General features: G+C 37.2%; 1 protein-coding gene across 3 annotated transcripts in view; it reads left to right on the top strand.

Annotated features, from left to right (window-relative positions):
* Window positions 1-23,220, top strand: part of STS (steroid sulfatase) — a 106,949-nt gene that overhangs the window by 46,643 nt on the left and 37,086 nt on the right. For all 3 annotated transcript variants that reach the window (XM_050910793.1, XM_050910808.1, XM_050910800.1), the window contains one exon: window positions 20,248-20,385. In XM_050910793.1, coding sequence (XP_050766750.1) covers window positions 20,248-20,385 — 138 coding nt within the window. The remainder of the gene's footprint in view (window positions 1-20,247; window positions 20,386-23,220) is intronic.

Raw genomic sequence — 23,220 nt, forward strand, 5'->3', positions numbered from 1 at the left:
ACATGGTCCTGGCCTCCAAGTGTCCCTGCTTGAGCAGGGGAGGCTGGACAAGGTGACCTCCAGAGGTCCCTTCCAACATCAACCATTCTATGATCCTGTGAGATGCTGAAGAAAAGAAAAACGCTATTCACTAAAGTCAATTCATATTTTGAAACAAAATCAGACATTACCTTTAAAAGTCAGTCTAAAGGAACCAAAAAACTCTTCACTGAAGCAAACAGAAGCAAGATACTCTCATGATACTCTCCTCCTCTACTCCTCTCTTGTGAGAGCCCACCTGGAGTACTGCGTCCAGCTCTGGGGCCCCCAGCACAAGAAAGACATGGACCTGTTGGAGCGGGTCCAGAGGAGGGCCATGAATGTGATCAGAGCGCTGGAGCACCTCTCCTATGAAGAAATGCTGAGAGAGTTAGGGTTGTTCAGGCTGGAGAAGAGAAGGCTCCAGGGATACCTGATTGTGACCTTTCGATACTTATAGGGGTCTTATAAGAAAGACAGAGACTTGTTACCGGGGCCTGTATTGACAGGACAAGGGGCAACAGTTTTAAACTGAAAGAGGGTAGGTTTAGATTAGATATTAGGAAGAAGTTTTTTACAATGAGGGTGGTGAAACACTGGAACAGGTTGCTCAGAGAAGTTGTGGATGCCCCATCATTGGCAGTGTTCAAGGTCAGGTTGGATGGGGCTTTGAGCAACCTGACCTAGTGACAGATGTCCCTTTCCATGGCAGGGGTGTTGGACTAGATGATCTTTAAAGGTCCCTTCCAACCCAAACCATTCTGCGGTTCTGTGTTACTACAGGGATGACAAATTTTGAGGATGCTGATGATATCTTAAGTAAGTTTTTCTTACAAGGAAATACAGTGCCTAACTTTTGTTAACTGAAAGTACTTATGTAATTAAAACCTTGGATATCTGAATAAATTGAACCTTACCTGAGGAACATTTAATGGCTTGTCAAAGCATTTGTGATATTCTGCTACACAACTCTCTGGGGTGATACGTGGCCTATAGTGAAATACAGCAAGGCAGAAGTAAAGTATACTTCATTGAGAAAGGCCAGCTAGGGTACAATCTAGTAGGACTAACTGAAAATCAGACCACTTTTCACACTGTTTTTCTCTGATTCAGCTGTTAAGAATTGTCTGTAAACATGTATCTTCACACAGTGCTTTCAAAGAGGAAGGGAAGGGCACAAGCTCCACCAAGTGAACTCCAGACCTTTGTGGAAATTTACTTGTTCTGTAAATAGATTTTCCAGTGTTGTAAAAGAGATTGTATCAATACATATGTGCAGGGTTATGCTGTGGCTCTTAATTCCGACAGTGCCTAAATGTGAGATGATAAAAACTGAATGCTTATATGCCTTTTATCTGATTAATGTGTGTGTGTTTAAATAGACAATACACAATATGTGTGGATTGATCATGTCCTCTACTTCTAACTTCTGTTCCACTCTGGAGTGATGTGAATCAAGGGTCTAAGTGGAAACCATTCCAATTTAATATAAACCATTTTTACTGACCCCTGTGGCTTTTTTCTCTGTTTTAGTAATAGACGTACCACTGCTTTAGTAATAGATGGAAATAAAGTTTTCAGAAACAAAATGAAAGCTACTTTTGGAAAATTGTAAAATATTTAGGAGACAGAAAACTGAACTATGCCCACAAGACTTTTAGTAAAATTCTTGCTCTGATGAAGGTATCATAGTCTAAAGCACTCACAAAACAAGAAGGGTCTAAATGTTACAGCCAAAGAATTCTTGAGGTTCTGAAGCATGTTACAGTCCCCCAATTTTTCCGTTTTTATATGCCTTCATAATAGCATGTGATCTGTCTTCAATTTCTTAGTATAAGCATTTTCTTTCTCATTTTAAAATAATTATTTTAAACTCACAAGCCTATCAGCTCTTAAACTCGACTTATTATTTTTAATTACAAAGTAATTAAAATATAATTTGAATATTTATTTCAAGTTATTTTGCCCTGAAATTGCATTCCTAGATGTTTTGGGCTTTTTTAAAATTTTCTTTCCTATATCGAGCAGTAACTATTCTCATTCTGGGAAACAGCATGGTACTGGTAAGTTTCATCTGAAATCTATGTCTCTTCTTTTACATATAATTGTTAGTGGCTGTTATTGTGAATTCTTACATCTTTATTTCACTTTACAGTGTTTGTATGTTTTCAACCTCTGTTTAGAATCCTACTCTATTAGGATCAATCTAAAAATGTACCACAAATCTTCTGAGAATTCTGAACTATGCTAAAAATCAAAATAATCATTAATAATATGAAGCGAAAAAAAAAATTCCTATTGCTTTGGGAAAAAAATGAATGAGCTATCCTTAATTTTTTTTCTTTTTTTCCAGAAAAAAATCTTGTACACAGAGATAAGCCTAATTTATCATGGCTTTTCACCTGATGCAGTCATTTGTAACAGTGCAAAGTGGATTTAAAAGATAAGCAAAGCAGAATGATGCCACATAATCACAAGTCGCGGATAAGCAGGCTCAGATCATTTTATCCAGCTGTTATGAATGTTACATAAACTTAGCTGAGCCTGAAAACTTAAAGATGGAACTAAAAATCTGGAGAGTGATTCCTGATGCTAATGGTGCATTCCTTGACCTTGCTTTCCTGAATTTATACTGGTATACGTCTCAAGTCTAGAAGGTTTATTTTTAAGCTGTTTTTGTTATGAAAGGTGTTCAGCCAGCATCTCTGAGGAAGAAGGTATTCAGCCAATACAGGTACTGCGTGACTAGACCAGCATTTTCCCACCCTGTTCTGCCATCCTGCTCTTTCTTACCCTAACATTAAGAGACTCTTTCTTCAGCTAAGACAGTAGTTAAGCTCTTGAAGCACATTCACTCTTTAGGTCAGATCTGGGAAAGTTGTCAATAAGGGAGCAGATTAAAGACATTTGTGATTCTGCCTTTTATGATGTGGATGCTTTCCAGTTACGATCTGGGCTAAAACCCAAACTCATTTCATATGTCACTAAGCAGCAATGACTTTCAGTCACTACTGAACGGGACTGAATTTAAGAGGTGACTAAGTGATGAAAGACTCCCATTTCCACTATGATAAGCCTCCTGAGCTACCTAATCCTCCTTAAGTACAGTTTCCTTTTTCTATATTACAACTTTGTACACAGCAAAGCTCCTTCTTAGAACATTATTTGCAAGATTACAAAGCTCATCTTAAGCAGCCGTTCCTATAGCATTTTTTTAATCAGTCAAGTTTAAATAATGTCTTAGTAACACGCACTTCATGATGAAAAACTTCAGTGTAATGCAGCTTGTGGTAGTAGTGCTGTGTTGTTCAAAATTTGCTGGCAGCTGCTGAACAGATTTCATTTGCATGTGATATTGCAGGAGTTAAACTGTCAGCACAAGATGTGTTAGTGCATTGTGCATTTTACTTTACAAAAATGTAATCATATAACTTTCAAAATTTTAAAGGCTTTCTATTAGTTATGAACCTCTGAAAATTGGGTCTAATACAAAAACAGTGAAATGACATCTAACATTGTGATGAAAATGCTCTAATGAATGAAAAAAATAGCATTGCTCTTGAAACAGCTGATTTCCATTAGTAGGAGAAAGCTCAAAGCTTGTTTTAGATAAGGTAGGGATAAGAGAATCCCAGTGACTCTCCAAGCAATGAGGATAGGAATTTCTGTAATGAAATGTACTACCAACCTTTTGTCTAACCTTTGCCCCTAAAGTTTAATTTCACATATAAGTGGTATGGTTGGATTTTGCTCCTTGCTTCAGGTGGATGGGGAAAGTCATTATCACTGGGATTAAGAACACAGTAAAGTTTTAAGCCAAAATTGACCTATGGGAATACAGTGATTTCTATGTATACTTGGATGAAGCTTGCAACAAGGAAACTGAATGGGGCTAACTTTATCCAAATTGTAGCTAATCTCCAAAATACAGACTGGGAAAGCAGTTTAAAGGAAGCTAATAAAGATTTTGCTGGTAGAGTGCCTCTGCATAGCAACCTTTTTAGCACAAATACTGTGAAGCTGTTAAGAGGAATTACATTTGCCCTGTCCCAAAGAAACTCTACAGGAATTTAGTAAGTCGGTCACCCAGAACAAGGGATCAGGATGGAAGACTTTGCTTTGGTGCAAGTGTCCCTATTGTGAACCTGAAACCTTCAGCACTGACTTAGGAACGTGATTTTGCCATCCTTCTTCAACACTTGAACACTGAAAGCAATATCTGCCTAGGTATTTATAGAGCTTGTAATCATGGTTTTAATAAAGGATGCAACTGAGCTAATAGATGAAGGATGTTGCTGGTAGAAGTTACATCTCTTTGAAAGAGGCCTAAATGTGAAACAAAGGAGTGGAGAAATGGAAGATGTTAAGGATTTTTAATCTGGGCATTTAAACCTTCCCACCCACACCCTTTCCTTGTACCTTCAGATAGTTTTGTAGTGGATTACGCAGTACCTTAATATAAGTGATACAGTCCGTGAATTCATACGAACATGCAGAAGGCACAAATGAACATTGTAAGGCTATGAAGTCAAGTACTCAAAGATAGGAAAAATCAATCTTCCTATGCTTGTGTCTTAGGGTACAGTTTTTAAGCATATGTTTACCTGCCATTTCTTTTCCCATTGGAACCCTGTCTCCTCATCAGAGTGCCTTCTTAATGAGCAGCTACTAAACAGTAGGTGTATTCCTCATTGTTAAATATGAATTCTCATGCTTTATTTAACACACACTGTTGAAGTTCTGTTTTGAAGACAGATTTCTTTGTCATCTCATCTTTTCTGTGGCATTACTTCACTAGAGTATATAACAGATTCGCAAATAAGCATTTTCACAAAGTCTTTGTAAGATAGGGGAATCTCATTAATCTGTTTCCCAGAAGAAAAACTGAGGCACAGAGATGATGTTCAGATTTACCTACTGAGGTATAGCTTTGCTGCCAGTCACCCACTAATCCACCTCTGGATCTATAGTAAAGCATTAGGACTTTAATTCAGCTGGCATGGGAATGGGGAAGGGGGGAAAGCAAGCCATTTATCCTTCCAGGTCTTGATCCATGTTGGAGGTGGGAAATGGTTAGAATGTGCACCTGGACTCAGGAACTATAATTTTCTTCTGGTCTTGGGGATTAAGTGGTATTTTTTAAGGATAATTAAATATCTTCACAAACATATGAACTATAATGATATGAACAGTTTCTGTGATGATTCAGGGAATGTCTTCCAGCCTTTTACCATTTATTCATAGCTGGCTGCATCTCGTTTAGCTGTAGAAAAAACCTAAAACTGACCATGTGCATTTCAGTTTCAGCGATAATACTGAGAATCCTAGAGGTTCTTTTAAAATCATCCCTGCTGTTTCTTGGAGAGAGACATGAAACTTTTTCACATTTCTTTTGAAATGTGTGTTAATTGTTTTGAGACCATGTTGTTAAAAAGGAGGGGAACTAATTCTCAGTGAAAACAGTAATCATACAATAAAGCTTATGGCAATATCGATTCTGTGTTGTAAACTATTGTTCGTCGGCAGGCTGGTTCCTATTAGTGAATTGCCATGCAGAAATTTCACACTGCTGAATCACAAGGCTCAAATTCCAGGTGGTAATAAGCTCTTATTGATGAGGTTGGTAGAGCTGCCTTTTTATTGACTGTGGCTGGGTTTTTTTCAATGGTACATTTGACTGCTAAAACAACCACACTATATAATAGGCAGGCTGGTAATACTACCAAAGATCATTATTCTTCTAGAAACCAGTTATGTATTTTGCATTACAGAAAGCTTTTTATCACTTTCTGTATAATAATGAAATATAATAATGAGATAAATAATGAAATTTTTAAGGTTAGGGAAAGCACTAGAGTAATGATGTTGTGATTAGTGAAAGGCAGGCTGGTAAAGTGATAACTTTGCTCTTCTCCAGCTTTTTCCCTCACTACTTGATTGTAAAATAAGGCATTTATGTTTCAATTCAGGGTGCTGTTTAAGAAAACCTGATACTGAATCTTCCTACCTGTTATTTTTTAATGTTACTGTTTTGGGTTTTTTTTGCGTATTTCATTTAGTGTACTCAGGGTATTTTTTATTATTCTGAATGCTTTCTTTTTGTTTTCTCTTTCTTTTGGCTTAGTTCTTGTATTTTGTATAGACACTTCTCTTTTTAAATCATTCCCTCTCCCTACCCACCCGTGGAAGTTTCTTTATAACATTTCCTCACGAAGAGCACATTGTAGTAGCCCTGAGAACACCCAACAGATTTTATGTTACAGTAGTAAGCTCGATATCCAAAGGAACACCTGACCCCTAAGGGCTGAGTTGCTTGCTTGAGATGATGAGAGAGGGATTCCAGGATAATCAAATCCCTACCTTAGACCAGCATGAAGTTACATTCCACAGCTTTAGTGGATCTTGCAGCTTGCTGCTACCACAAGAGAGGAGGCAGAGCACCCTTCCCTCCCTTCCCTCCTTTTTCCTACCGAGCTTCCAGGGAAAGCAGAAAGGAGGAGAAAGAGGAGAAGCATCTTCTTTTTTCAGCAAGCACCCTTTTAGCAAACTACTAGATGGACTCATCTATAATGTCACACTTAGTTTGCCTAAAATCATGTGTGATTAACTTGGCCTTTAGGCACTGCAGTTTACATGGTTTTAAAGTACTGCTGCCATTTCTGTATTATGAGGATAAAGGATTTAGGCTCTTTAGGCTCTTGTATTTCAGTGGATGAGATATTTGTGGGTTAGAAATTTATTTTACTTCCATTTCTGAATCAGACTAGAATTTAAAAACGAAGCAGGCAAACAAGAAATAATGCAAATGTAAATGTGCTTTAATCTTAAAGAGGAGAATGGCCTGGCCCAGAAAAGCAATATGAATTTTGTCTTCCTGCAAACCCAAAGATAACTCAATGCCAGATGTTTGAAATAAGTGAGTAGCTCAAGATGTCTCAGCATTTCTAGCGAAGTCATGGAAGATACTGTTTTTGGCAGTGTGAAAAGTATAGGCGTGTGTATAGTATATGGCTGTGTGAAAGGTATCAAAGTGCTTCTAATCCAAAGTACAGTTGATTTTGGCACCATAAAACAGCAGAGCACACATTAAGCAAGTAATAAATGAATACATTTTTTCTTTATTTACAATTTGAACAGATATAATTTCTCTGTTCAATTTGGTGGGTGAAAAATTAGACATGAGTGGGCAACATGCGCTTGCAGCCCAGAAAGCAAATCATACCCTGGGCCACATAAAAAGAAGCATGGCCCACAGGTGGAGGGAGGTGATTCTCCCCCTCTACTCTGTTCTCGTGAGAGCCCACCTGGAGTACTGCGTCCAGCTCTGGGGCCCCCAGCACAAGAAAGACATGGACCTGTTGGAGCGGGCCCAGAGGAGGGCCATGAATATGATCAGAGCGCTGGAGCACCTCTCCTATGAAGAAATGCTGAGAGAGTTAGGGTTGTTCAGGCTGGAGAAGAGAAGGCTCCAGGGATACCTGATTGTGACCTTTCGATACTTATAGGGGGCTTATAAGAAAGACAGAGACTTGTTACCGGGGCCTGTATTGACAGGACAAGGGGCAACAGTTTTAAACTGAAAGAGGGTAGGTTTAGATTAGATATTAGGAAGAAATTTTTTACAATGAGGGTGGTGAAACACTGGAACAGATTGCTCAGAGAAGTTGTGGATGCCCCATCATTGGCAGTGTTCAAGGTCAGGTTGGATGGGGCTTTGAGCAACCTGACCTAGTGACAGATGTCCCTTTCCATGGCAGGGGTGTTGGACTAGATGATCTTTAAAGGTCCCTTCCAACCCAAACCATTCTGTAATTCTATGATTCTATGATCTTTATAAAATCATCACGTCATACTGAAACTTTCAGAAACATTTAATAATGTGTAATGTCAAAAAGTATAAAAGAGCTGTTTTCATTACATTTTTTCAGATGATAATTTTGTAAAATTCTGGGACTCCTTACCTCTGAGGTTTGTAAATCTGAAGTTAGAATTTCTTTTGCCAGCTAAGGAAGTCTGTGATTCAATTTCTTGCTGACAACTTGGGTCGATAAGAAACCTTCAATGAATGTATTCAAAAGTTTGCTATGGGTGTTAAATAGTAAATAGCATTTTCTTTAAAACAGAAACAAGGGATAAAAAAATAAAATACAATTCCTTGAGAATATCAGAAGCTTTGATAACCGATGTTTGAAAATAGGCCTGTTCTGTTTATAAAACTCTTTCATACATAATAGCACTACTTCAGTGGCAGCCAGGAAATGGATTTTAACAAAATGTCTGTGGTAGGTCTGTTACCATCTCTGACGATAAGACTTCTTTCCCTTTTGGTAGATTCTTTTCTTTCCCTAGATGTCAAAACAGGTCTTGGCCCATCTAGTGGTATACATATAGAAATATGGTTATGATGCAGTGGTCCAAAACCAGAGCCTTAGCACCAGGGTCTTCTCTCCCATATTGATATGAATAGTCCCATCAAACTAAGTAGTCAGGATAACTTTAATGTATTTCCATATCTGCAATACTAGTTTTATCTTCCTTTAAATAAATTTTTGCCTTCCTGATGTGAGAGGTGCACTTTCATCTAAGAGTCAAATCTGGCCTTCTTGTCAGCTCCCCATATGCCGCAAGCAGATAATTTATTCTTTTATTTTTTCTTTGCTGTTATTCTTTGCTAATTCTTCCCAACGGATTGTCACAGGAGATCACACTGTATTTTTTCCCTCCACTTGGCTGCTTTTCATTACTTGGCATCTCCTACAATGATCAGTCCCTATTGATAATAGCTTATTGGAACATCATTCCTTAAGCAGTTCTGGAAAGACTAGGTTTTAAGAAGGAGGAACAAAAGTGTCATACAATTGAGATAAAAAGGGTGATATCAATTTGACGTACTTTAATATTACACCTCCTTTTGTAAGGTGTCTCTTTTTAGATGAGCTAACAGAACTTTTTTATTTAATTTAAACTTTCTTTTTATATATAAATATTTCTCAGTTCCATGAAACTCATGTATTCGTTATTCTTCCCTAAGAGTTGAAGAAGGTATCTTCCTAAATCCAAACAGAATGAGATTAAATTAAGACGATCAGGATCTTTGTGTGGCAATATAGAAATGTTTCTAGTTAGCAGATACCCAGGTCCCTCAAACTACTTTTGTTTTTTAAAAAGAGGTGTTTTTTAGGGACTTGGTTGGAAAAGAAGAAAGCGGTCACTCGACTAAGCAAGATGGTAAATATCCTGATAAATATCTGTTCTTTTTAACCATGCTGGGATAGGTCTTCTGTTTGCATAGGATGAGGTAACTGCTCTGGAGTCAGTGGAACTGGGCTGCCTTGAAGTCAGTAACTATGGATGCTGTATGAAAAGGTTGTGATTCTTTAAAAAAAAATGGCGTCACAACCTTCCAAACTGTGCATTTTCTGTTGATTTATTTTTAATAAAAAGGGAAAAAAAAGTGAAAAAACATGTAATAGAAGTGTATACTTAGTTTCAAAGTTTAACCATGTTAGAAAGATAGTAAACAAATGGTCCGCCTTTATAATATGTGCAAGACAGTGCTAAGTATGTGGCTAGCAATAGCTGGCAAAGCAGAGGAGGAAAGCAGAGGTGGCTGCCAGAAGCTTGCAGGCAGGGAGAAACACCATACAAGTGTCAAATGCCCATTAGCAGGAAAGTAGAGGGAAAACCAAAGCCAAAGGTAGGGATGATGTCTGTGCAGCTGAAGGTGGGCTGAAATGTCCCATCTGTCTCATGAAGTCCTGACTGGGGCCAAAGTTTCCAACAACATAAAAAGATGTGATTCAGGACAGAGTGAAACATAATGTAAGTTCCTTTGTATCCACCACAGCACATCCTACAGGACAGAGTTTGAACATCTTAGCATGGTGTTATGGGCAAAGTGATGGCTTTTTTACCAGTATTATTTTAATAAGGGACAAAATTGGCTGTTGTCCTTAAAAAAAATCCCTAAAACATTTCTACAGGACATATCCCAAATATTCTTGCCAATTTACAGCTGAGGTAGTCAAGCCTCATATCCCAAATTTCTCAGTCCATTCACATTTCAACTTTTGTGTGATTCTGCTGTAGTTCGTCAACCGGTTGTTGCAATAACTCCCAGGTGCTGCTCATAAAAAGTAGATGGCCAAGTTAAAGAGAGCTTTGAGGACTTTCTTGGCAAAAAATACTGGAGAATAATATCACATTTCTCTCTCAGAATGTAAACTGGTTTTCTGATGTGACATTTAATTACTTCCCTTGTTCTATATTAACTTTAGGAAGACATAGTAAAAGAGTAGAAAATAATTGTTTTCAATAGGAGGCACTGATATAATAAATACACTATCAGGAAACGTATGCAAATGCTCTATCCTACTATTGTCATATTTAATTGTTGAATCTTGATTACGATACAGTCTGCTGAGTATAGCTAGCCATGCTTTTCCAGTGCCTTTGAGAGCAGAAATCTATTTGCTGTTGTGTACTTCTCTGTGTATGTGATACTGAAACACCAGTCTGTTATGGAACTATTCATGTGAAATGTGGAGATTTCAAAGCTTTCCTGTTCAAGGATGTCTGTCTATATACAACTTCCATAGATTTGATGTTATTGGTTCAGAAAGAACTAGTCCTTTAAAAAAATACATTAATAGGGAGGGGCTAACCCTGTACCTGCCTCTCTATCCATAGGAATAGTGCTATTCCCATAAGTAAGAAATGTGCTGGTTGGGGCCTTCCACTGGTTATTTGCCATCTGTGCTTTGGGGAGTTTACCTTGGCAATAACTCCTCTCTTCCCCAAATACTGTGTATTTACAGTTAGATTAATTTGTTCCTTGTATCTGTGTTAATATTTCAGCTGATCTGTGGTGTTGCTATGTCAATGATCCTTCCTCATCTCAAATTTAGCCTTCAGATTTATCCTAAAAGCCACATCTCACTGTGATCCTTGTATGCAAAGCAAAGCCCTTCCAGAAATCTGTCTTGCCTTCACACAGGAAAGTCTCATAGGTCCATTTTTGTAACTTCCCATTACAAACCAAATGACACATAGCATTCATATTGTTGAACCTTTGTAAATTCAGATTAATAACTATATTAGTAATTTTACATGTCACATACTTGCTTTATTCTTGAGTAAGAATTAGGTAGAGAAAAGGCAAAGAAATGGGCCTGATGATCTCAGGGCCCTTCATGATCTCATGCCCCCACCATGTCTTGGGGGCATCAAATACATCTTGGCCTAAGCAAAGACCTCAAGTATTTCCAAACCAATTTAAAACAAGAGTGACATATTTCTCTTTCCAGGCCTTGGACCAGAAAAAGGCAGATTTTTTTTTTTTTTTTTCTTGTAGACATCTGTTATGCTACTGAATACTACTCTGAAACTTCAACAAAAGCTCTTTCCGAATAAACTGAGAATATTTTTTCAAAAGCACTTTTAGATGAATTAAGGAATCAAAGTCCTATTTCCTAAGCTAGTGAGCAATCTTCTGAGCTAGTCATCTATGATCAATGAGGGTGACGTGAAAAAATATTTGCCTTCCCTTCTGAAAGGATCCTCTGGAGTTTAAATCAGCATAGATACTGTCATATTGAACACATACCAGAAAAAAAAGGAAAAAAGGAAAGAAGGAGAATAATTTGAAAAATAGCTGAATCATAAAGAAAGATTTGTGGCCTTCAATTTATTTGTTGTTTTTTACTAAGTTCAGAATGTCATCTAGAGAAGACAGATTGGAGTTTACATTCATTAGTGGAAAATTCCCTTGAGGACAATTTTCACAGTCAGGCTTGCTTCCTTATTGGTATTAACAGTGTCTATACAGAGATTCATTCACAGCTAGCATGGTTTGGTGGTGGTGATTGCACAGTAGGCTTCAAGTGTCTACTTAGGCACAAAAGCCACTGAGCTGCCCAAAAGCAATTACAGAAGTAGGTGAATTAGGAAGCGTGCATGGTGATGGTCATGTCAAGGGGAAAAAAAAAAGGCATCTTGTGTTTTGGGGGTGAGTTAATGCACAGCTACTTTAATGTAAGATTATATTTGCACAATTAAAATCAGAAAACCAGGAAATGAAAAGAATTAAGATTTCATGAGGAATATTAATTCGATCTTGATAAAACTCCTCTTAACTTCATGGTATATGATTTATAGCAAATGTTTAAAACCTGCTCCCAAATTCAGCAAAGATTAAAAAGTTTGGCTGTAGAAGGACAAGAAATGCTTAGGCTCTAATGTCAACCAATTTTATCACAGTTCCAATTTTATTTAATAGAAGTTATAAAAATGAAACAAACACACTGACAAATACTTTGAAATTTTCAGAAAAGTGCAGAGGATTAAAATGTGGGGTTAAATTACTTACCCTGTTTTAAATTCTTCATAATTCTTCATACTTTAATCTGGCAAAATGTTGGCATTGTGCATTTGGATCTAAGAGCATCTACATATTCTGTTTAAAACTGTCTGATGTTAATAAATGTTTAAACCTTTGAAGATATAGAGAAAAGTTTCTTTTATCGCTCCACAATTATTGAATCAATTACCATCAGCATATATTGGAATGATCAAATAGCTGAAGCCTTAACTTCACCTGACAGTCTAATTCAAAAATGAATAGCATCCTTCGGTTGTCATTACAGTTTGCCTAGGTCCTACCTAAAGAAATCCCTTCCAAAATTTGAAAGAAAACATGGGAGACCTCGAAGTGGGGAACTAGACAGTGTCTTTTGCATTATGCATCTTAGTTGTATGTGTGAAATGGCATCTTATTCTCAGATGTGTGCAGAATGAAGATGCAAATTTACGCAAAGGGTTATCACAGCTGTCATGCAAAATGCAAATGCAATGGACCCTCCTAAAATTGCATGACCATCTCTCATATTTTAGCATTTTAAGCAGGCTAAACATTAAGATTTACATTGGAAATACGTAGCCTTATGCTTAACAAATGTAAGGTCTAAAAGTGAATTTCAAGTAATACATTTATTAGCTAATTTAAATACTAATAAGGAGATAGCCACCGAATAGTTATACTTTTGACCTTTAATGATCCATCATTAGTGTTGTAGTGCTGATGTAAATATGAAAACCTTTCCATCCTGCATTGTCTATATTGCAGCTATACTTATAGGTCTTCACAACTTTCATAACCACATCTTAACTCTGCGCTTTATTATCCACATGTTTTTATATATATCTAAAGTATTATTCCAACTTTCACATTTACAAAATAATTTGAATCCTATATGAATAAGAAAAATAAGAGATGTGGTAATCATCTCTAGGAAAAACTTACCTTATGCATAAGTCAAAATTTGGTTGATTTATTCATAGCTGCTAAGCAGTGCATACCTAATCTGCTGTGCACTATGCTGGAAATTTATCCTGAGGGTCTGAAAGACACATTATACTTATAAGACTGTATAAACAGTCACAAGCCAATTACAAGTTTACAATTACATGGCAATCCAAATCCAAACAGAAAGCAAATTCACACTGATAGCTTAGCTGACCCCACACCAGAGTTGCTTTATTTTATTTTAAAAAAACCGCCCTTCTCCAAGCACTTACACTGATTTTACTTGTGTCACCTTGAGTCTAGGGGAATCCAACAGAAAAGTATTTGATGTTCTACAGACTATGTGGACCTAACAACTACTGATTTGAATAGTAATTGTAGGTGGTTAAATCTGGGGCAATTGCCTCACCTTACCTCATTGTGAATTTTTGGGGCCAAATTCATTGATCTTAAGATAGGTGAGCTGTGCATGAAAATGCTTCTTTTGCTTCGTTGACTTTAAAAAATGTTTATAGTAACTATGTCAGATGTAGATGTGTACACTCTATGCAAATCCCACCCTCTATATATCTACAATATGCACAGGTGGAGCTTGATTGTGCTAGCACCAGAGTTTCAGTGTAGGATTCATCAATCCTACCATGTTTTGAACGGCCAACAGTGGCAGGTCTGAACTATCTTCCAAGCTGGGGAGAGACTGTCAGCACACCAGCAGAGACAGGAAATCCACTTCAGACCAGCTCTACTGTGGTCCTGTAGACCGAATGCACATCAGTAGTGTGAGTGCCTTAGGTGCATTCCCGGAGTCCATCTTCGAGATTAGTTTAATTTGAAAGGAATCCAGGTCATGAAATCCAAGAGGGCTTTGCTATGCAAACAGAAATATATTAACTGTCCATGACCGGATTTACTGTAAATATGCACTCCTGATCTGAATTAAAACACTAATATAGATGTGCTTTTTCAGAACCAGATGCTACTTGTTTGGCAGAATGTCCTGTTGTCATTGAAGATCCCACTAATCTATCGTAGTAGGAACTTAGCACATTTGAGACTCCAGGTTTGTACTTTGGAGAAGACTTCATTGTATGGGCCGTTTCCATAACGTAACTTTAAAAATAATGGTAGCACAGTAGGACTGATTGAAGACTTTCCACTGAATCTACACTCCACTTTCTTCCTGCAGGAATTATTGTACATTTTGTAATTATTTATGCATTTATTTTCTGTTCTAGTCAAGCAGTTACACTAACTAGTATTCACTCTTACCTTTGAGGTGCGTATGCTAATGCTCCCCCTGTGCAGAATCACTCGTCTTCTTAGGTGGATGTGTTCTGTTGACTGGCTAGATAACGTGCCATAACGTCAACCTATTGCTTCGTCCCAGAATTTCCACTTTCCAGTGGTTGTGTTCTTGCTCTGAATGTTAAACAAGTTGCATGCAGAGTTTATGTACTGTTCACCATATGTGCAGCCACTTCTTATGTTGCTGTCAATGGTTTTATTATTTTCCATCTTTACCTCAAGTGTTGTGCTGAATGACTAGGTCTGAAAGTGATAATTACTTCCCAACTGCAGAGAGAAACTGATTTACATATTTATCAAGGGGAAACTGGATGGCTCTGAGCATACCACAGAAACATTTGCATATTTATAACCTGAAATGTACAAAAGCTAAAATTAAGATAGGGATGTCTTGGTCTTAGTTACTAAGCTTGTTTTTATACAAAGGTTTTAGTCAGTGGATTTTGTAATCAGATCAGTGCATTGAAGAGTGAAGTATCTTTTTTCATCACATAAAATCAACATAGAGATTAAAATGATTGTTAGCTTGTGAATGATGGTGTGCAGAAGTTGCAACATTAAGTTTTCATAAGGTGAAATAGCCTTTGAGCCCTGAAGAGATGATGAACTGTTGAATTACCTTAATTAGACTCCTGTAGCAGGAAGAGCGTCCAAAGAGGTTTACTATGTAGTCACTATATAGTTGAATGTCATCAATATCTTTTCTGGGAGAAATATGGGCTTCCAGATACTTATGCATTTAGGGTTAATTGGTAGGAGTTTATGCATGTGTTCAAAGCACTCCTGGCTTGCCACTCACAGAGGTGAACCCCTTCAGCTGACTGCAAGTTAGTTGTGATTCTGGTTAATGATGCTATTCAAAAACAAATATTAGTATCAGTAGGGAATTCTGAAACAGCAAATAAAAACAAACAAACAAACAAACAAACAAACAAAAACCCAAACTGCCTCTTCTGGGCAGAGATGTGATGGCTGATCTTCCCAGATCACTCTTTGTCCAATAATTGTCTCAAGCTTACTGTAACCTTCTGGATACAACAGAGGCATGTGAAAGTCTGCTGGAGTAGGAAAAGTATGTTATATTTACAGGAATTCCCTTTATCGTCAACTGTCTTGTCCTGAGACAGATCGTTAACCCTCCTTCTGAATCCCGTTGTTTCTTTGAATCTGGTAAACAGCTTTAAAGCTTTCCTCACAAATAGAGAGACTATTTTGTCCTAATGCCTAGATTACACAGAGGTATTATGTATTCTAGAGTTTTTTATTCATAATTTCAGCAAGACTCTAAATTATTTCAAATTAATACAAATAACATTTCTGTCCTATTGACTTCAAACGACAGTGAGCTAATTTATGAATCAAATGCATTTGTTCATATGCTTGCTTGACTAAACCTTTGAACAATTTTCCAAATCACTAACACGTTTGTAAACACATTATTGTTTTTCAATGTTTGTACCCTGTTTTCAAATGAATAGTCATTTTTTATAAACCCTATATCTTAATGTAGACGAGTACAGTAGGAGTTTTACATGGTTGAAAACTCCAGAAATTACGTTCAGGCTGGTTCAGCTACCATTCATGCTGTATTATAGAAGTTGAATAGTGGCATGGCACTCTCAGTTTCCTTCTAAAGAACAGAGTCAATTGCTCTTATCACTTTCACATGGCTATCACTCCATTGAAACTGGCATTTTCACTTTAAGAATGAAACAACTCTTTATAATTTAACATAGCTTGAAGCAAAAGTGGAGAGCAGAATGTGGAGAGCAGTCCTCAGTGTATTTTGGAGGACTTAAAATTTGGAACCTTGATGTACTAATTAAAACAAGTAACATCTTAATGCTGTCCTTAATCTGTATCTTAAAAGATACAAATGAAAGAAAAGTGTCCAATGATCTAATGCCTTTGTCTGCTACAATGTTAGCCACCTACGTTGGGGTATACATTCCTAGAATGGCAATAGTAGGAGAAACTTGATCTGAAATTCTAGTTGCTAAATAGCTTCAGAAATTATACAGCTCCTTCAGTGTTAGATTGATTTTGTTGTTCAGAAATGTTGTCTTTCCAAACCTGTTCTGTTCAGATCAGAAAAAATGTAAACGGTATCATCCACAGAGATCATTGCAGCTGTTAATTTTTTAAAACATGGCTTTCAAGTGAGTCTTTTCAATCAAGAATCCTTCCATTTTTATTGGTAATTTCCTACACTGAGGATAGCAAGCTATTGTTTCTTGAACAGAGCTACAGTTTTCCCAGTGTTTTGGCTTATTTATCCTACAGTTTCATATTCTGTATAAACTCTTTACATCTAAAAAGTCTTTTAAAATTTATATTGCTTTCTGCAACCAGCAATGGGACTCAAAGGGGATACTAAGCCAGCTGGAGCCCCATTCCTGTAACTGAAAAGCACATGACATATGATACCCTTCCAATCATAGTTTATGGGTGAAGCAATACAGTTTTACCATCTTCTCTTACTCAGACATCATTTATCTGTTCGCCACACTCATTAATGTGTGTTGCTTAAGTAGTTGCATGTCTAGCACTTTGGGTAGGATTCATCTTACTGTCCTTGATGTCTAATATGAAGTCATTTAGTTTTGAGCTAGTTGCCTGTCTTCTCTTTTTTAGTCAACAGGTAAAAAAGGCCTTTTTGCAGTTGTGATTCACCTCTTCCAAAGGCAACTAATATAGGTTAGATGCAACTCCTCCTTGTTCATTAACTGGCATTGCCTGGGAATGTTTATACATCAATTTTAACTTAATTCTAAAGTAACTGTGAAATCTACAGAAATAATAAGAGTGGAGGAGTTAGAGTAAAAAAGAAATTAAATTGTTATAAGAAAACAGTAAAGGATGTATTTTGCCTACTTTGTAGTATTTACTTCCAAAATTGATATAATATTGCCTGTGAAAGATATCTGTTCATAGAGATCCACAATACATTCTTTGCATTTTTCTTCTGTATTGGTTACCCTTTAGAAATGCTAATAAGTGAATGTATTACTTGTGTTAACAGTAGCCACATCATTCAAATGCACTGTAATGGGGCTTATCTCCTGGTAGCACACACTTTATTGCTTATTTATAGTTTTCATTCTAGAAGATGTCAGTGTTCAAGATGAAAATAGAAATGGCAGTTTTGTTTCATTTCTGCGAGTGCATTGTGATTGCCATTCTCTGACAACAGTGTTATTTGAATTACCACTATTAGTCCCTCTGTACTGAAAAATGTTGTTGCTAAAATAGATTGTCATTTTAGCATTTGTTAATTAACCCTAATGTAGCCAATCCTCTTTGTGTTTAAAAATCCAAATGAAGGACATGGAAGTTTTACTATTGAGTTCAACAAGCTTTGGATGAGAGTTTCTATGCATTTTATTGGGGTATTTTTTCTGAAATGGGTAACATTTGAGTGTCAGAACTTTTTTTTTGTTTTTCAGGCCAAGTCAAGCTACTCAAGCTTGTTTCAAAAAAAAAAAAGAGTCATCATAATGATGACTTTTATTTAATTATTTGTGATAGCAAGACATTTTTCATTGCTTCTCATTTTTTCCCAGATTAAATAGGAAATCAAAATGGCCATTATTGAATGACAGCAGATGTCTCTGATCACCAGAGAACATTAAATGTGATGTACTGAGTGGAATTCTTGTTTTATTTTCATTTTGTTTTATGTACAGGATGAATTTGAAAATCCAATTTCATCAAGGAAAACTGTGTAGGTAAAACAAATGCATTTGTGCATGTCATTGCACATATATTTCTTTGTGCAATGCCATTTATTATTATTATTATCATAGAATCATAAAATCATAGATTGATAAAGGTTGGAAGGGAACTCTGGAGGTCATGTGGCTGAATACCCACACATAATGTCCTAATTTATCTATATACTCCACTTTTTTATCATCATTGCCACCTTTCCAAGGGATATTATAATTACTTAGCAAGTACATTCTCCAAACAGTCTCAGAAGCCAATGGGAAATTGCCTCTTTCTTTTCTGGCGCTAAGTCTACCTGCTGCAGCAAGCGAATGGCTTGTCAGATGGATCTGCATCATTTTCCCTCAACCCACCAACTTTAAAATGTCAGCCTTTGTAACAGATTTTCCTCAGCTCTGTTGGGAAATTTCAACTCCCACGAGGTTTCAAAATTTACATAAACAAATTCTCCTACTCTTACATTTCTTCTTTGCTCCTAGTTTACAAGCACGACCAACAGGTATCACTTATTTAACTGCTGATGTTCCTTTATTTATGACCCAGTCATTTGAGCTGATGAGAAATGAAGACAGTCAACCTTTTTAACAAGGCAGTTTTAGAATGCTATAACATTAAAAGACAAGTAGAAATAGTAGCAATAAGGTAAGGTAACTACTCCTTATCCAGAAAAAGAGCATAGCAACAGAAATGATGATCTGAAAATTGTTGAAGAAGGCTCTGTATTTTGAAGTTCTTTTCTCATCCTCTTTGACACAAAAATTGGGCATCAGCTGATGAATTAATTCTTAGTGGACAGGTGAGCAAATCAAAATTAACATTCAAATTGGACCATTCTTGGATGTTTACGTAAAAAGAATAAAGATAAAATGGTTGTGAAGACAGAATTATCTTTATATGCTCTGAGATCCCTAAAGGACAAGGTTAAAGCTCATTTACAGGCTAATGTGAAGTATATTCTTATACTTTGGTCAGTTTCCAGGACCAATAATTTTAGATTCCTAATCAGTATAAAATTCACTGGAGCAAGTTACAAAGAGCGGCTTCACTCTCATTCATACAGAAACCCTCTTTAAAGGACTCAGTCTAAATAGGTTTGAATGTAATTTATGTGCACTGCAAGGCTCTCCACAGTGGCAAGGTAGTGTGAGGAGCCCTTTGTGAAAATGAAACATGAGCCCATGGTGCCTTAGAGTTACAGAGCATATCCATGTGGATTCCTATTTTAAATACGTGCACGTGTGCGTGTTTATTACCGTGCACATTTTGGGTTTGGTCGATGTCTATTCTTATATGATGAGAAATCAGGGACTAATTACTAGGTTTGATAATGAACCCATGTGGTCTCCAGAGGCACTCCATACATTAACTTCCTTTTTTTTCTTAGCCTGTCTTATTCTAACACTCACAGTGAGATTTTTGCCATGCTGCCTCTATAGGTTGCTAAGCAGCAAAGCTTTACCCCCAAACTGTTAGCTCTATTCTGCATGCTGAGACTCTTTCAGATATCCTCAGCTGTTTGAATCTTCTTGCTGAGGGGTTTCCTTGATTGAGAACAACTGATTCCAAAGGTCACTGGCTCTCTGTGGATCAGCCCTTTTCTCTGATGTGCACAAATCTTCTCATTTTATACTTCAAGAAACCTTGCAGCAATTGAACCATGGTCCTGATTGCAACAAGCCTTGTGCAATTGTCCCCTACTGTATGCTGCATGGTGCCAATTGCTACGTATAATAATGTTTATGTGAAAAGTGATCTTAAAAAGGCATAAGGACAAAAATATTTGTATGTGCCAAGGCTAATGAAAAAGCCACTCAAAGACATTAAAGCTGTTCTTTTTTTTCTTATTTTTCTTTTTTTTCTATTTTTTTTTTTTTTTTTTTTTTTTTTTTTAGGGCAGGTTCTGGATGTGCTGGAGAAATATAATCTGAGTGATAAAACTCTTGTATACTTTACATCTGACCAAGGGGCTCATGTTGAAGAAATCTCCAGTTCTGGAGAAGTCCATGGAGGATACAATGGCATATATAAAGGTGAACATTCTCTGATGATTCTTAAAAACTGTGTCAGAAACTATCATCTCCTTGTTTTTGCTCCAAAGCTGTAATATATTCTGTGGCCGAAGTCAAAACTCGATTACTTAATAGTAAACTTCTCATGACTATCATTCTAAATTCAAACATAGGCAGTAAATATAAGGGATTTACTTGTCAAATACAGCAGCTCAACCAGAATACATGCTCAGTCAGAGCTCTGTGGAGTTTTAACACTAGCAAATATACTCTTGAACTGGGCAGAGATATAGCTTTGGAAGGATGTCAGTTCATAGTACTTTACTATAATGGCTGGATAGCAGAATAGAAAGGAAAAAAAGGTGGTTTGTGAGCCATCAGGAATCGTAAACAGGAGCTAAATACCATGGAGTGAGTAGGATCACATGAAGATAGGATATAGAGAAGATGGAATAACCAGCAACAGAGTCCAGTATATTCATTACAGAAAAAGTAGAAGAGGAAAGTTAGGTTAAAAAAAATAAAAATGAGGAGCTGGATTGAGTTTGGGATGGACAAGTTCGACAACAGCCAAAAGAGGACAAGATTTCAAGCAGAAAAGACTGAGTTGGAGAGAGAGTTTTGAAAATAATGCATAACACTTACTGAATTGAAGACTGCTTTGCAAATGGAGAGACTTTAGTTAAAAAGACAGAGTTTAGTTGTATTCTTTTAGTGCAGGTCTTGAGGAGATTAATACTCCAAAATCTGTTTATTCTGTGGAGACTTAAAATGTGTTTAAAGTCTACCTTATTGTAATACACTTTCTCCTGGTGATATCACACAGCAATACTGAAGTATACTGCTTTTGTTGCAATATGATGATCTTGTAGAAAGAAAAATTCCAGCTTAGCAAACAGCCTTCCTCATTTTGTCCATTCCCATATCCCTGGCATGGTGATCCCTTCAGTCAGCAGGAATGTAATACACCACTGGATACCTTTAAGAACACGATTCCAACATGGGGATGAAGATAATTATTGTCAGCAATGTATTTTTGAGAAAAGCAGACAGGAAGAGTTAATAGGATGGATAATAGGATGAGAGAATAAAGGATGTGGAGATGGTGGAATTCTGCTTGATAGCATGGCTATAACATTCAGTCACAGATTGGTCATAATCAAATATTATGTTTATTCAGTCACAGACTGGTCATAGACAACATTGTCAAATATGAAATAAAGGATTTCCTCTGACAAACTACAGAAGACAGTGTTTCCCAGTGTGCAAGTGGTGGACACACAGCATCAGGAAAATGAATGTCAAAATGTCTTTAATAATCCTCAATCGTATTGAAATAGGGTAGAAATGCTTGTTTTTATTATTTTTAATAAAATGCAGTGAATATTCTTGTCCTTTTACCAGAGATAAAGTTCTTTGCATTCTTTCACTAGGCAGTGGCTATGTAATTTGTTTTCCACTCATATTTCAGGGGTTAAGATCAAACAAATCTAGCAGTTTTTGGAAAGTCATTTACAAAACTTGAAATTTTTAGTTGTAGAGAGAAAGAAATAAATTGCTTTTAGGTATGATTTTTAAAAAAAGTAGTATTGCAGAACTACAAAATCATGTAGTAGTTGAGTCTGGAAGGCACCTTCCAAGGTCTGTAGTCCTAGCCCCTGCAGAGCAGGGTCAGCTAGAGCAGGTTGTTCAGGTTGTGTCCAGTCAAGTTATGAAAATCTCCAATGACAGAGACTCCACAGCCTCTCTGGGCAACTTGCTCCAGTGTTTGATCACACTCACCATAAAAAAGCTTTTTCTTATTTTTAAATGGAATTTTCTGTGTTTCAGTTTGTGCGCATTACCTCTTGTCCTATCAGTGGGCACCACTGAAAAGAGCCTGGCTCTGTCCTCTTTACTCAGGTAAATCTATGTATCCATACAGATGGGTAAGATCCCACTGAGCCTTCTCTTCTCCGGGCTGAACAGTCCCAGCTCTCTCAGCCTCTCCTCATATGTTGAATGCTCCAACTGCTTAATCATTTTCATGGCCCTCCTTTGAAGTCACTCCAGTATGTCCATGTCTCTCTTGTACTGGGGGGCTCTGCACTTGGACCCAGCACTCCAGGTGTGTCTCACCAGTGCTGAGCAGAGGATAAGGATCACCTCCCTCGACTTGCTGGAAGCGTTCTTCCTAATGCAGCCCAGGATGATATTGGCCTTCTTTGCCACAAGGGCACATTACTGGCTCACATTCAGCTAGTTGTCCACCAGGACCCCCAGGTCCTGCTCTGCAGAGCTGCTTTCCAGCCAGTCACTCCCCAGCCTTTGCTGGTGCTAGGGGTTATTCCTCTGCAGATGCAGGACTTGGTATTTCCCTTTGCTGAACTTCATGAGGTTCCTTTTGGCCCATTTCTCCAGCCTGTCAAGGTCCCTCTGCATGGTAGCACAACCATCAGTGGATCAGCCACTCCTCCCAGTTTTGTATCATCTGCAAAACTGCGAAAAGGAAGAAAGATAGGCGTATACAGTAAGCAATAAGAATACAGTGAGGTTTTCAAGCGAGAAGACTCCACAGTTTTTAGTCAGTAGATATCTGTCTGAGAAATTACCCTTATATTTTAAGAGAGCTGTGAAGGAAATGCTACACAAGCAAAACAAGCAATGCCAAAGTCATGAGGTTACAAACTATCAGATGGGTCCCCTTGGGCTAACACCAGAGTGAAATGTATCTTGAACGTTAGCACACAGGCCTTACATAGTGATTTAAGTAATTAAGGAACCATATGGTTACATATCTGTAGCTGTAGGCACAGCCTGAGGTGTGCAAGTAAAAAATGCTTGCCTTCTAGAATGCCAAACATAAGATACAGGATA

Source organism: Gymnogyps californianus, chromosome 1 (assembly GCF_018139145.2).
Source record: "Gymnogyps californianus isolate 813 chromosome 1, ASM1813914v2, whole genome shotgun sequence".
NCBI lineage: Eukaryota > Metazoa > Chordata > Aves > Accipitriformes > Cathartidae > Gymnogyps > Gymnogyps californianus.